We start from the raw sequence: 12,442 nt of genomic DNA, 5'->3' as shown, positions 1-12,442 counted from the left end.
CCAGCCTGCTTGCAGGCTAGCCAACCCCAGAAGTTTTATCTGTGCTGTAGCAACCTCAAGCCACTGCTGTTCTGCTTGTGCATCTAATGTCTCAGCTGCTTACTGAGAAACTAATGAGCTTTTAGAGATACATGGGTGCTATAAACTCCTTAGGCTAGGGATAAGCAGCTTATTGCCTTTAGGAGCACTGCCAGCCCTTGGCTCTGTTAGTGTGGTGCTTCACAGTCCCCAGGTTCTTCCTTAGCAGGAAGAGTTATAATGTGTTGCAATAAATAAGTGTATTCATAATTACCTGCACATGTGTGTGCTGCAGCCATCTCCATGGGCTGAGGTAAAACCTGGCAGCAGGACAAACAGGTAACAACAGGCCCTATGCACTGTCCCACACAACTGACTTCAACCCTTGCAAACTTCCTTCCTTGCACAGGGGCTGCACCATCTCATCAGTACAGGATGAATCCTCCACCCTCATTATGGTGAAATGGCCTTTGGCACCCAACAGCATATTCACCATGGACAGTGTGGGCAGCTTCAGAACAAAAGGTGGCTGTTTTGATTATGAAACAACTTATTTCCATTGCTGTGCCTTTGGATAGACTTACTGTGAATTCCTGTCTAGAAAATTCATTGGGTAAAAAAGGAAAAAAAAGGTAATGCACAACTAAAAGTTCATTTCCAGAGTCATTGTGAGAGCAGGTTTTTACTTTTTTAGCATGAATTCAGCCTTTGCTGTTCTCCACTTGCTGTCTACAACGTCTGCCATCAAAAGAAATCCTGCTGCAACTGGTCCACAGGCTGTAGTTGCTAAATGCTAAAGAGAGACTTCAAAGAAAATCTGCTTTGCTACTCAAAGCATCTTCATCTTTATTGGGTATTGTACTTTTTTCCCCTCTTTCATATATTACCCAGGTATAAATTAGCCCAACAGCCCTCTTTTCAGGGTATAACTGGGAACATAATTTGCTATGCAACTGTCATGTTTTTGTTAGTTGCTCTCCTTGGAACAGTTTTGGTATTAATGTAATCTTCAGGGAGAGTTATTTCAGATGCTCAAGCACCTTCTGATACCATCTTTTCACTCGAGTAAATAGAAATCTGAAAGCTTATTTCTTTGCTGCTCTGTCATCCTTACATATTACCTTTCTTGTTGGTTTATACTTATGCACAGCTTATAGTGAAGCCAGAACTATTCTCTTATTTTGGGTCTCAGTACAAATGGAGACCCCCCCCTTGTCTATGGCCCTTTCCTTCTCCATAGCTGATTGAAACGAAAGGTTGAGCAATGTAAAAACCTTCAATGTGGCTAAAGCAGTGAGATTCAACAATATCAGAGAGCCCATGAGCACTGCTTGAATGCTACATTCTTGGTTAAGTGGATGCTGTCTGTTTAGATACAGCCCTTGTCAGGGTGCTGGAGTGGGATGATGATCCAGCAGCATATTCTCATGACCGGAGGTTGGTTCAGAGGCTGGCTCAAGGCTCTGCTGCTGAAGTGGTGCAGACAGCTCAGTGCCACGCCTGGAATCCAAATTAAGCTGTCACTGGATTCATGTCCACGGGCTGAAAGTCACTAACGAACCTTTCTGTATTTAAATTACTTTTTCAACAAAGCCATTTAATTTTCAACCATAGAAATGGCACATAAAAAGGTTTTGCAGTTCAGGAGTGCTCTTGGGTCTCAACCAACTTTGTAGGAGGTTAAGTAAAGTGTAAGAACCTTTTTTTACCATCGTACCTTATCAACTGAGCTTTTAAGGCAGGCTGATGAAAAGCAATCTATTATTTTAATAGCACTTTCTCTCTGGTAAAAGGTCTTGCTAGCTTACTGAAGCAGAGCTCAAAATAACAGATTAAAAACTGTCAGAAAAACTGTGATGTAGTTTGGAGCCGAGTGAGAATTGTGGCCAAGATCTGAGCCTGCCCAAACCATGAGTTAAGTGGCAAAAACGCCCCAAGATTCCCTTGTTCATCACGCAAGCTGTTAAGGATAACAAACAGCTTATTTGTTTGGGGTCAGGTTGGCTTTTTCTTAGTTGTGCCTTTTGTGTGAAGGGTGTTTCTTTGCGAGGATTGGGTGGTTTAATTTATTTTTATATATTTGGCCTTTTGCTCTTGTATGTTCTCTAATAATGTTCACTTCAGCAATGCAATGCTGATGAGAGAAAACCTCCTGGAGCTGTGTTAAACCTGAAGTCTTCCTACCTGGGAAGAGCAGGGTGTGGGGTTTTGGGAAAATCCAACAGGATTTCACATTTTTTGTGATCTTGAATTGTTGTGGTTAGACAAAAACAAAGCTTAGGAAACAAAGAAAAGACATTGGTTATATGCATAGTACAAAAGCCTTGTAGAAAGCCTCTGTGTATCATTTGGCTGCCAATTAGGTTATCTTTACAATAAGGACATGATGACTTGGAGGATTGTGGAGAGCTCATCCCTGCAATGCATGAGCCCAGGCTGGGAAACAGACCTCACCTGCCAGTTCTGAAAGGCTGTTTCCAGCTTTTCTTCTTGAAGGAGGGACCTGGCTCTGCTACCAATAAAGTGGCAATTCTGAGATTGATTTCAAAGGGAGCTAAGCTGAGCTCCATGAAAAGGGAGCGCTAGCATGCAATGCTGCTTTTCTTTTTTTCTTATTAATGTGACTAATTAAATGTTTGTGTTTTTTAAGCACTAACTGTTTTTTGATGGTCGTTCAGAGACTTTGAGAAAGTCAATAATTTTGATGGAATAAGACTGTAGACTCCAGAACAAAGTCCACATGGAATCCGTGATGTTGCTAGGATACAGCTATTAGTATTTTCAGTGGCTGGGGTGTTTTTTTGGTGTGTTTTTTTTAACAGAGTCAGCTTAACCTCTCTTACAAACAGGAGGAGAATACGTGACTGATCCTGTTTACACAACGCTCCCTCAATTTACAGTAACGAAGACCAACTTGACCTATTAGTTTCAGCCACTTTTATTTCTGGGGAAGAAACACAAAGAGTAATTTTGACCTGAGCTGCAGGGAGCACGTTTGATCCGAACCTTGATGTTTGAAAGCAGCGTGCAGGATTTTGTCCCTGTGGGTGATGCATCGCTGCAATCCGTCTCCCTCTAGTGGTTTACTTCCACAGGGGCCCTTGGCTCTTCTGGCTTGGACAGGTACCAGGTTTCATAATGTGATGCAGAAAGGTGGATGACCCCTATGAGCTGAACCGTAGAGCAGCACCGAGCTCATCATTTTCAAGAGATGAGCATAAAACCTATAAAATATTTTTGGTGGGTTTAATATTTTATAGTTTATTTCTTATTTACAGTATCAGTAGTAGATGAGGCTTTCCATCCCAGGCTTGCTTTGCAGTACAGGCTAAAGTGGTTTGCTTGGTGTGTAGGATGTGACTGTTGCACATTGTTTCCTTCAGCTGTATAGCGGGATGCCTGTAGAAAAAAAGATCAGTATTTAAGCTCATGTTCCACATCAAAGCCAATGCCAGATGTGGTGCCAATACCATTCTTTTTTTTATGTAACACAGAATAGCCTTGTGGATGGTGCTATTTTGGGATCCCTGTGTTTGGGGAAGTGATATCTAAGTGAAACCCTCTGCAGATATTTTACTGGGAAATAAGGAGAAGCAAGCTGTTTGGAGTTTGTTTCCAGTACACAACTTAGCTTTGAGGTTTCTTGTATTTAATACCCATGACCTCATCTTTGCTGGGAATCTCTTTCTTTAACACCAAAGATAGCTCCAGTGCCTTACAAGCATGGGGAATGGGAAGGTATAAGGACGAAAGAAAAAGCCTAGTATCTAAAACTATGTAAGGGATTCAAGACTCCTAATACCCAATGCATGGATTGAATGCTGAGGTAAGACAGTTCAGCTCCCCCAAGGTGGCTAGGTAAAGCATAAAGGTCTAATCTAAAGCATATTGAAGTCAATACATGCCTTTACTTAACTGTAAAGGGCTTTGGATGAGGCTCAGTCTTCCTTCACAAGTGATGGTAACAAGAAAGTGTGATTCTGCAGTGCATCAGGGATCCTGGAGAGACTGATGCCTTTCCAGCTAGAACACCAGTCTGAGGCAGGTAGAGGACTGGTACTGCCACCTTCATATTCACATCTGGCAGAAGTCCATCCTGCGATTTGCTTTTTCATATAGCAAGGAGCTATTTGGCCATGGTTTTTCCCTTAAAAACTGTAATAGAGAGAAAGCTTGGAGAAATCTAGGATTACCTGCCCCAAAAGTTAGCAAGCTCCCATTCCATTTTCACAGGCCCCCAGACCAAGAGGTTATGAGATGCCATCACCTTCCTGTGAAGCATTTTACTGTATGTTCATCAGTTACAGAGTAACTTTAAGGGCAAGGTTTTACTTTTGTTTGACTTTCACTTAATGCTCAGCTTCTCTTGGGCAATCAGGAATGTTACCCCTTGGGATATTGCTTAAAACACTTGGACACTGCTCTGTAAAAGCTGCACAGCAGTTCCCATGATAGTGATTTTGGAGCCGATTTTGTCTCTCATTTTTATTTTCTCTTTTCAGGATGAAGTTTCCACACAGTGTCCTGGCCAAAAATGATTTGATTTTGGATTATAACTTGAGCAAGAACTATTCTATTAATTTTTTAATATAAAAAATATGCATTTGCTACTAGCATGTGGAATTAAGTTCCTGCACTTTTTAGCAGTTCCACAGCTGAAAAAGCAGACATACAAATACAATATGCACATGGTCCTCTCTGAGGTTTGTTCTAGCATCACTCACAGACAGTTAATAGGAATCCTGTTTTTGCAAGGAGGTCATGGACACTTATGGGGTGCCCATGAATGCATGATCTGGCTTTACTTTTATGTAATTGTATACGGTTGGGGTTTTTTAGACTTTCACAATGCGTATGTAGGAACTTTTATAGTAACGAAAGAAAAGATCCATTTGAACTGGACTTCTTTTTGTAGTAGTGATTGGTTATGTCAATTGTACAAGCTAAGGCAAGGTTCCTCTGCTTGTTCGACTTTGGCAGGCTCATGTATTTGAAGGAAGACTTCTCTGAACGGGAGGTGGCAGGAACCAGCTGTGTGAGGAGCCTCTCCTATGGAGCAATGCTTGGTTCTGTGCTGGAAACCTTCTGTCCCAGGCAGGACCGGATGCAAGCCTGCGAGGAAAACGGGTAGCGAGCCAGTTTGTTTTCAACAAAACAAAGTTATGCAATATCATTTAGTTCTGACATGTTCCCAACATGCAGCAAATGAAGAACTCACTAAATACAGTATATCTCTGGCCGTATCATTTGAATATAACTGGTTTCCATGACAACCTCCACTTAACAGCTTGGCTGATATGAAATCATTCCTAGATGAGGGAGCTTTTGCCAAAAGCATTGGGATTCAACACTTTAATATCATGTTTTAGGTTTTTAAAAAAACATTTATTTAAGCCTCTGGAAGCAAATATCGACTAAAATACCTCCATCCTCACCTCTGCTCCAGCTCTCGGTTGATCACTTTATCTTCCTGGGAACATTTCAGAAGCAGCTCTTGTGTTACTTAATATGCTTCTGAAGTCCCAGGCAGTGTTTCAAGAGCAAGTGATCGTGACACCAGCGTTTAGTAGAGAAATTCCATTTCATGGCTGTTGGCTCAGCCTGCAAGGCAGCAGAGCAGCAGCTGGGCACAGTAGCCAAGGCTTCTGCTCCAGCCATCCCTCAAGTCCAGAAAGGTTTATGCTCCATCTACCTCTGCCTCAGAGTGAGAAAGAGGAGCTTCAGCTGGGGAAAGGTGAAGCCCAACATTTCACACAGTTCATTTTGCATCGGGAGCACTGAACTAACAAACCCAGGTTATCTATTAGATCTGTTCTAGGGCGAGGTACCTGTTGCCTCAAAAATAGCTGTGAAATGCTTCCAGGGTGGAAATGCAATATGACTGCTCATATGGTGCTTGTTCCCCTCCTCCCTCCCAGGTGCCACATTGCATTAGAATACAGCTAAAATAAGCCTAATGCTTTCCTAGTATTTCTCATGTGCGCAGGCATTGCAGTTGCCACAGTGATGGTACACAGCTGTCAGTGGCAGAAAGGATGGTCCTGATGGTTTCAAGAGTCAATCTGCCCTTTCGAAACACCCTTCCTTATATCACAGGGATTTCCTTCTCTAGCTGGGTGCAGGGGCTGTGGGAAAACCTACTGGAAGAGGCAAATAACCTTTCAGGCATATGTAATGTACCCCTTGCTGTCAAGATTTTGGGATCAGCAGGGATTATAACAGCAGGGATTAAGATCTCAAGTAAAACCATGGAAAGAGTTATGAAGTATTTATTGTTTCTTCTGGTTACAGTGTGCCTTCTTCAGCTCTAATTAGCCCCAGCATGGAGTGACTGCTGTGCCAGATTGGTACCTGAAACTGGGTGCAGGCAAGCAGTGCTAGAACACCCAGAATGGGGCAGAATGGCATTCCCCACTTCAGTTTGTTGGGGCTTTTTTCTCCCCAGTTGTTACCTGGGAAAATTTCAGCTGTTACCCATCTGAAATCAGCTGAGCTAATGACTGCTGACTCCTGCTCTCACCCACACAGCCCTGCTTTATAAGGCCTTAGCAGCAAATTACTTGTTCACCTGGAGAGCTCTGCAAGTGAAAGGCTGAGAGAAGGCATGGAATGGAGCCAGAAGCTGCTTCTATGGTGGTGAGCTTTAAGCGACTGATCACACCTTTGCAGCATCCTGTAGCACGGGACTGTGCCATAACACTGTTTATGGTAAATCTGCTTGAGAGGGTACAGAAGCACAGGAGACAGCATCACCAGGGTTTCTGTTAAAAGCAACCTTCAAGATATATGCAAATATAAATATATATTTAATAATTAAAGTCCTATAAATATCTCTCTGAAAATGCTGATAATTTCCTGGGACTTTCAGTTGATTTAGTTCAGGGTGTGCTGGCAGCGTGAGCTGGCTGAGCAGAGTCGGGATGCTGTTCTCATGATCATTTTTTCTTATGAGATCCATCTCAGGAGGCTCATTCTTGCCTCTGTGTCACGACTCCCTAGAAATCTCTGTAGGCAAAGGATGCGCTAATTTGATGCATCCTATGATTGCCCTTCCTCCACAACCAGATTAATTTACTGTTAGCTGAGATTCCCACAATGTACCTTATGCCACTGTGAAGCCTGGTGTTTACTGATGTAAATAAGAAATAAATGGAAGCTTTACATGTCTCTTATGGAATAACGATATAGGCTCTGCTGCCTGGTACTGTGTCTCAGAGGTGAGGGGGTTGTACTTCTATTTTGCTCTTTGCAGCTCGGGCTGTTTATAACAGAATAATCTGTTTTCAACCTCAGCTATAATGATTTAAATGCTGAGCAGCTCTCTAATAATGGAATCTGGAGGTTTTCACTCAAGTGTGTGGTTCCCATCAGAGGCAGGTGCTGGATTCAAAGTTAGTTTTTGTACTACAGTCTGGTGTGTTTGGCCTTATATATTAGGTATGGAGGCTGTCCATCACAGAGGCAAGATGTGGCCCTTTAGGGTTATAAGAAATTAGCACTCTCCTCCTCTCTTCTCCAGCCCTTCTGAGAAAATCTGTGCCTACATACCGCAACCGATTGTGATTTCTTTTTTTTCCAGGATTAGTATTTTTGGTGGCCTCACCATCAAAATAGAGAGAAAAGTCTTGGAGTGGGCATACCAATGAGTTTTTAGATTCCAAGCTCTCCCAAATTATCTTGCCTTCTATTTAAAGAGGAGTAAATTAAATTGCAAGAGATGGCACAACTGGTTTTCCAGATCTTATTTAATTTGGTTTAGCAGTTAGCATTTTCCATCTGCACAACATAATGATTAACTTTTTTTGTTTCTTCATTGTCACTGTACAGGCTGCTTTTTATGGCTGATCTCTGGCCTTTCCTACTGTTACAGCTTTCTGTCTTTAAAGCAGTGTGTCTTTATTGATTTTTTTCTTTTAGGATGAAGTATGTACAAAACTATTAATCCTGCTAAATGTGCTTGCAAGGAAACCCATGTGATTCACGGCCTTTGATCCTGCTATCACTTATGTGGGTGTTTAACTTTACTACTGTTTATAGTGCCACTGGGGAGAATCTTAATTTAAAAAATACTATCATAAAAATAACGTGAGGTTTTTCGTGCATGTCCATGCTGGGTTATGAGGGGCATCTCCCTATAAAACCAAGCATGTAAATTAAATCGGCTGCAAAGAAGAAGATAGATAAATTATCTCCCCAAGTCTGGAAAGGTTCATGGTTACGTTATTGTTCCCATCCATGCTCAGTGTGTATGGTATTAATTCCTTCCCTTTGTGAATGTGCAAGGATTTTGTGTCCCAAAACTTGGATTTTTAGAGAGATATAGTTTGCTGGTCAGCATTGCCAAGCCAAACTGTGCACGAAGGACACTGTCTTCAGAAAGGCAGCCCCAGAGCTTGGTTTGGTCTCTGGTGTGATCTGTGTATGTGCAGTACAGGGGCTGCTAGCGGTGCATGGTGTGCAGGATGCTGGCACTGGGCACCCTGCCCACCCAGACACCTTATGGCCCTGGGTTCTCGCAAGAGTCTAACAAAGCGGATCAACACTTCCACTCCTCTGTGCCCCGATGTGGCTGGGGGTGAGCACATGGGTCTGGGTAAGTGCCCCTTTCTGGAGCCACTCATGCCCTCGGATGGGCCTTGGCCATGTCCACTGCTGTCACCATCAGCGTGGCTCCGTCCACACCACCCATCCTTCTGTCCTTGCGCCTCTCCAGTGGCCTCTGGTCCCTCCGGATGTGTCCCTGCCCTACCCCGAGTCCCCGAGCCCTGCTCACCCCCCTCCATCGTCCCGCCCCTCGCTCGGCTCCTCATCCCCAACCTCCCCCGCCGCGTCCTTTGTCCCCTCCCCGCGTCCCGGCCCGCCCCTCGCCCCCCGCCCGGCCGGGGAGCCGGCGCTCAGCCCCCCCCAGCGGGAGGCGGCGGGCGGCCGAGGCTGCCGCTCCACTCGCCATGGACCTTCTGGCTGGAGGAGTGAGTGGGGTCGGGGGGGGGGGGGGGGGGGGTCTTACGGAGGGGAACCCCCAAAACCCGTCTGTGGGAAGCTTTGACGGGCTCTCCTGTGGGACACCGGCAGATGATGTTGCGCTGCGAGTGGGAAAAGCGGCCGTGAAACGGAGCCAGGCGGTGTTCTTTCCTTCCCATCGAGGGGGAGCCTCAGCGTTTTCCGGGGGGTAGTGAATGAAGCGTGTTTGGGAAACGCTTTCGGGTTTGTAGTTGAACGGGTGAGCGCTGATTAGGGAACTTCAGTGCCCGTTTAAACGCTGAATTTAGAGGTGATGCTTCGAGCCCTGCGGACAGGAGGCTGGACGCTCTGGTGCGTTCCCCAGACGGATCGAGGTCCCCCTGTAATGCTTTAACAGCAAGGTTTGGCTCCTGTAGACGATGAGATCTTTAAATCTGATGTGATCTGGTTTTAAGGATTAACTAGGATTTATTAATGAACGGCAGTGTTCACACTGCGTTTCACACGCTTGAAGTTCCACTCCAATCGTCACGGAAAGCTGGTGCAGAGGGAACTCATCCCCGAGGTGCCTGCAACTAGGTACAGGGCGAAAGCACCGAAGTCAGAACTGAAATAGAAGTTTTAAACCCTGAATCTGATATTGTTTTTCTGGGGTGTGTTTTCTGACTTCGTGGTTTTCACCTTCTACAGCTCCTTTTTCTCAATTTTCAGTTGTATTTCTCTTCTCCTCCCACTCCAGAAGGAGTTTTCTCCTTTTCAGCCTTTCTGTGGCTGAACATATTGTCTGGTACTACTGGTAAAATTCTCCTTTGTTTCGGAGTTTTGAGTTGGTTTGTTTGTTTGTTTTGTAACTTTTCAACGGCACACACACAGTGTGTGGAGACATGGAGGTTCATGACTCTACAGAGTCCCATAGAAGTGGCTGTGACATTTATCGGTGTGCCCACTGAGGTTCGATGGTGGGATCGTTGCTTAGACTTGGAGAGGCTGGACTTGCCACAGAACGCAAGTGTAGCCACTTTTTAAACTTACTTTAGCCACTTCTAGTGTGGAGCAGTGATGTTTCCTAATGAGCTAGTATTGATTTTTTGACTGCTACTACATTTTACCCTTTACTTGGACTGAAAAGCAGGGAGAAATGATGCTTAAGGATAAACAGACGCTGAGATGGATACATAATCTGCTTCTATTAAATTACTGTGAGAGATCCATGACATACATTTTAATATCTCCAAAATGTATCTTTTCATTAAGTCACACTGTTAAAATAAATACCCATCAGCTGAATGGTACTTTCTATAACAACTAGTGATATGCCACCAATTATTCCCTTGGGGTTCATGACCTTGCTTTTATCATGGAGTCACTCAATACATGTCCTGCTTTAGAAGTAAATGCCTTTGGTTTATCTGCAGCAGCACTTGTTTCTGTGAGTGCCTGGGCACTCAGAGGAGGCTGGGATCCTGGGACCAGGTTCAGGTTCATTGCCATTATTTTACGTGTCATGGGGCGTGTGCACTTCCCGTAAGTGCTGAGCCTTTCTCGGTATGTGTCTGAAATAGCAGCCATCTGATACCACTCTTTTGTATCTTGCCCCATATATGCTTTAGGAAAGTGAGCATGATGAAAGTGTTTGGGGGAATCTCATTCACCAGTTTGACAAATAAGATCCCATCTATGATCTTCGAATGCTTATGGGTCAGCAGCTTCATAGAAGAGAAGCCGTCAGGTGTTTTTCTCTTAGGAGAAACAAGATTTCCCTTTAAACTGTTAAAATGTTATAAGGTCATATGCTAAAAGCTGTGAAACCAGGAGTTTAGATCTGCTGTTTCGTTTGTCCACGTTTTCAAGTTCATACCTGCATGTCTCATCTGTAGTACTTCTGCATGCTGTGATGTTATGGGGCATGGGGAATTTCAGTAAGTCTTGCAGATGCCTCTGGTGCCACCTTGGGAAGCTGGTTCATGTTGGTGGCACTTCATGCTTGTGTTTATCTTGGTGAGGCTCTGGATTGGTGCTGGGTCCTGTTTACAGCAGCCTCTAGCTTTGAAAGTAAAGATTGGCTTTCCAGTTCTTGCTACACTTCATAGTCTTTTAATTTTATTACAACGTGCATCCCTGAATATAAACAAATTAGAAACAAGGAAGGGTTACAGAGCTGGTTGCTTATATCCACGTGGTGTAGCACATTCAACACAGGGATTGCACAGAAGTCAAGTGAAATGGCCATCAAAGGCTGGGATGTCCTGAATAACAAGCCATGTTAAGCACTTGAAATCATCCCGTAATGGGATTTAGGGTTATGGATCTGGGTGCAATCTTTGTGTAAATATAAAGCTGTGAAGCTGATTATGCTTTTTGATGTAATTTAGCATGGGTATTGTATGCCAGTTTATGTTTACTGTTACACCAAGTAAGCCTTTCCCTACCAAAATATCAGAGGGAGCATACTAGCACTAGTAGCTGCTTGATTTTTGAGCCTCATGACAAGAAGCTGGAGGTTTTGCCAGTAGTAACAGCTTTCAATTCAATGTGTGTGCACGCACATGCAGTGATGAAGATGTTGCATACCCTTGCAAAAAGCCATCCCTTGAAGATCTAACTGCATTTGAGCTGACAGTGTTGCTGACAGACTGTTTTCAGTCAACAGCAAGGAAAATACCAGCACCCTTGTATACAGATCAGTGCTGTCAGAAATTGAGCACACATCACACAACAGCCTAGTATGGAAGTCTCGTTTCTAGCTAAACTTCATCACACAGGGCAGATTGCCTTACAGGATTGTGGCCTGCCTTCTTGCCTGCTTTTGAACAGTGCTTTGTAGGTGTCATTTGTTTCTATTGCAAGAATAGTTTCACTCTTCTGTATTCTGTGAGGGTAAGAATATGCTTATAAAAATAGTCAAATATGGTAGTAATAATGTTATTAGTCTACTCCAGGAAAGTGAAATGATCCTTACATAAATGTTTTATCCTTATGTGCTTTTTTTTTTCCTCTCTGTGTGTTGTACTGGAGTTCCATATAAATAAAGTTTAATAGATACATTCTGATGACTGAACCATTTTCATAATAATTGTGAATCTTCATAACAGAACACATCAGATATTTGAAACTAAGCTTAATTTCCCTTCTTCTGTATAGCAAAATCTTATTTATCTAGGATCATCTATTTCATCTATTAAAGCTTACGAGTAGGTGGCTTACAATGAAAAATGATGGTTAATATTATAAGAACGTTCAACCCGTTAAGTGCATTTTGACAATTTCTGATGGCATGAAATCAGTCTTTGTACTCAGAATGGATTACCAGATTTATTTAGTTGCCACTGCATGGTTTTGAGTTTATTCTTTGTAAGTAAATATTTTGCTTATTTATACCAAAAGCAGTTGCTGCTAAGTACTTACAGGGGTGTTCTCAGAAGTTCTTGGCAGCTTTTAAAGCTCCCGCTAAAGCTATGATGAG

The 12,442-nt window shown here is 43.4% G+C and overlaps 1 protein-coding gene across 1 annotated transcript in view; it reads left to right on the top strand.

The window, feature by feature from the left end:
- Positions 1–12,442, top strand: part of EIF4E3 (eukaryotic translation initiation factor 4E family member 3) — a 28,633-nt gene that overhangs the window by 5,395 nt on the left and 10,796 nt on the right. The window contains exon 2 of the mRNA XM_057422864.1: positions 8,732–8,987. Coding sequence (XP_057278847.1) covers positions 8,732–8,987 — 256 coding nt within the window. The remainder of the gene's footprint in view (positions 1–8,731; positions 8,988–12,442) is intronic.

This window comes from Pezoporus wallicus, unplaced genomic scaffold (assembly GCF_028554395.1).
Source record: "Pezoporus wallicus isolate ANWC-B61680 ecotype Strahan unplaced genomic scaffold, APGP_CSIRO_Pwel_v1 contig_7073, whole genome shotgun sequence".
NCBI lineage: Eukaryota > Metazoa > Chordata > Aves > Psittaciformes > Psittacidae > Pezoporus > Pezoporus wallicus.
Note: the sequence above shows the minus strand (reverse complement) of the source record. Positions and strands in the feature narration are given on the sequence as shown.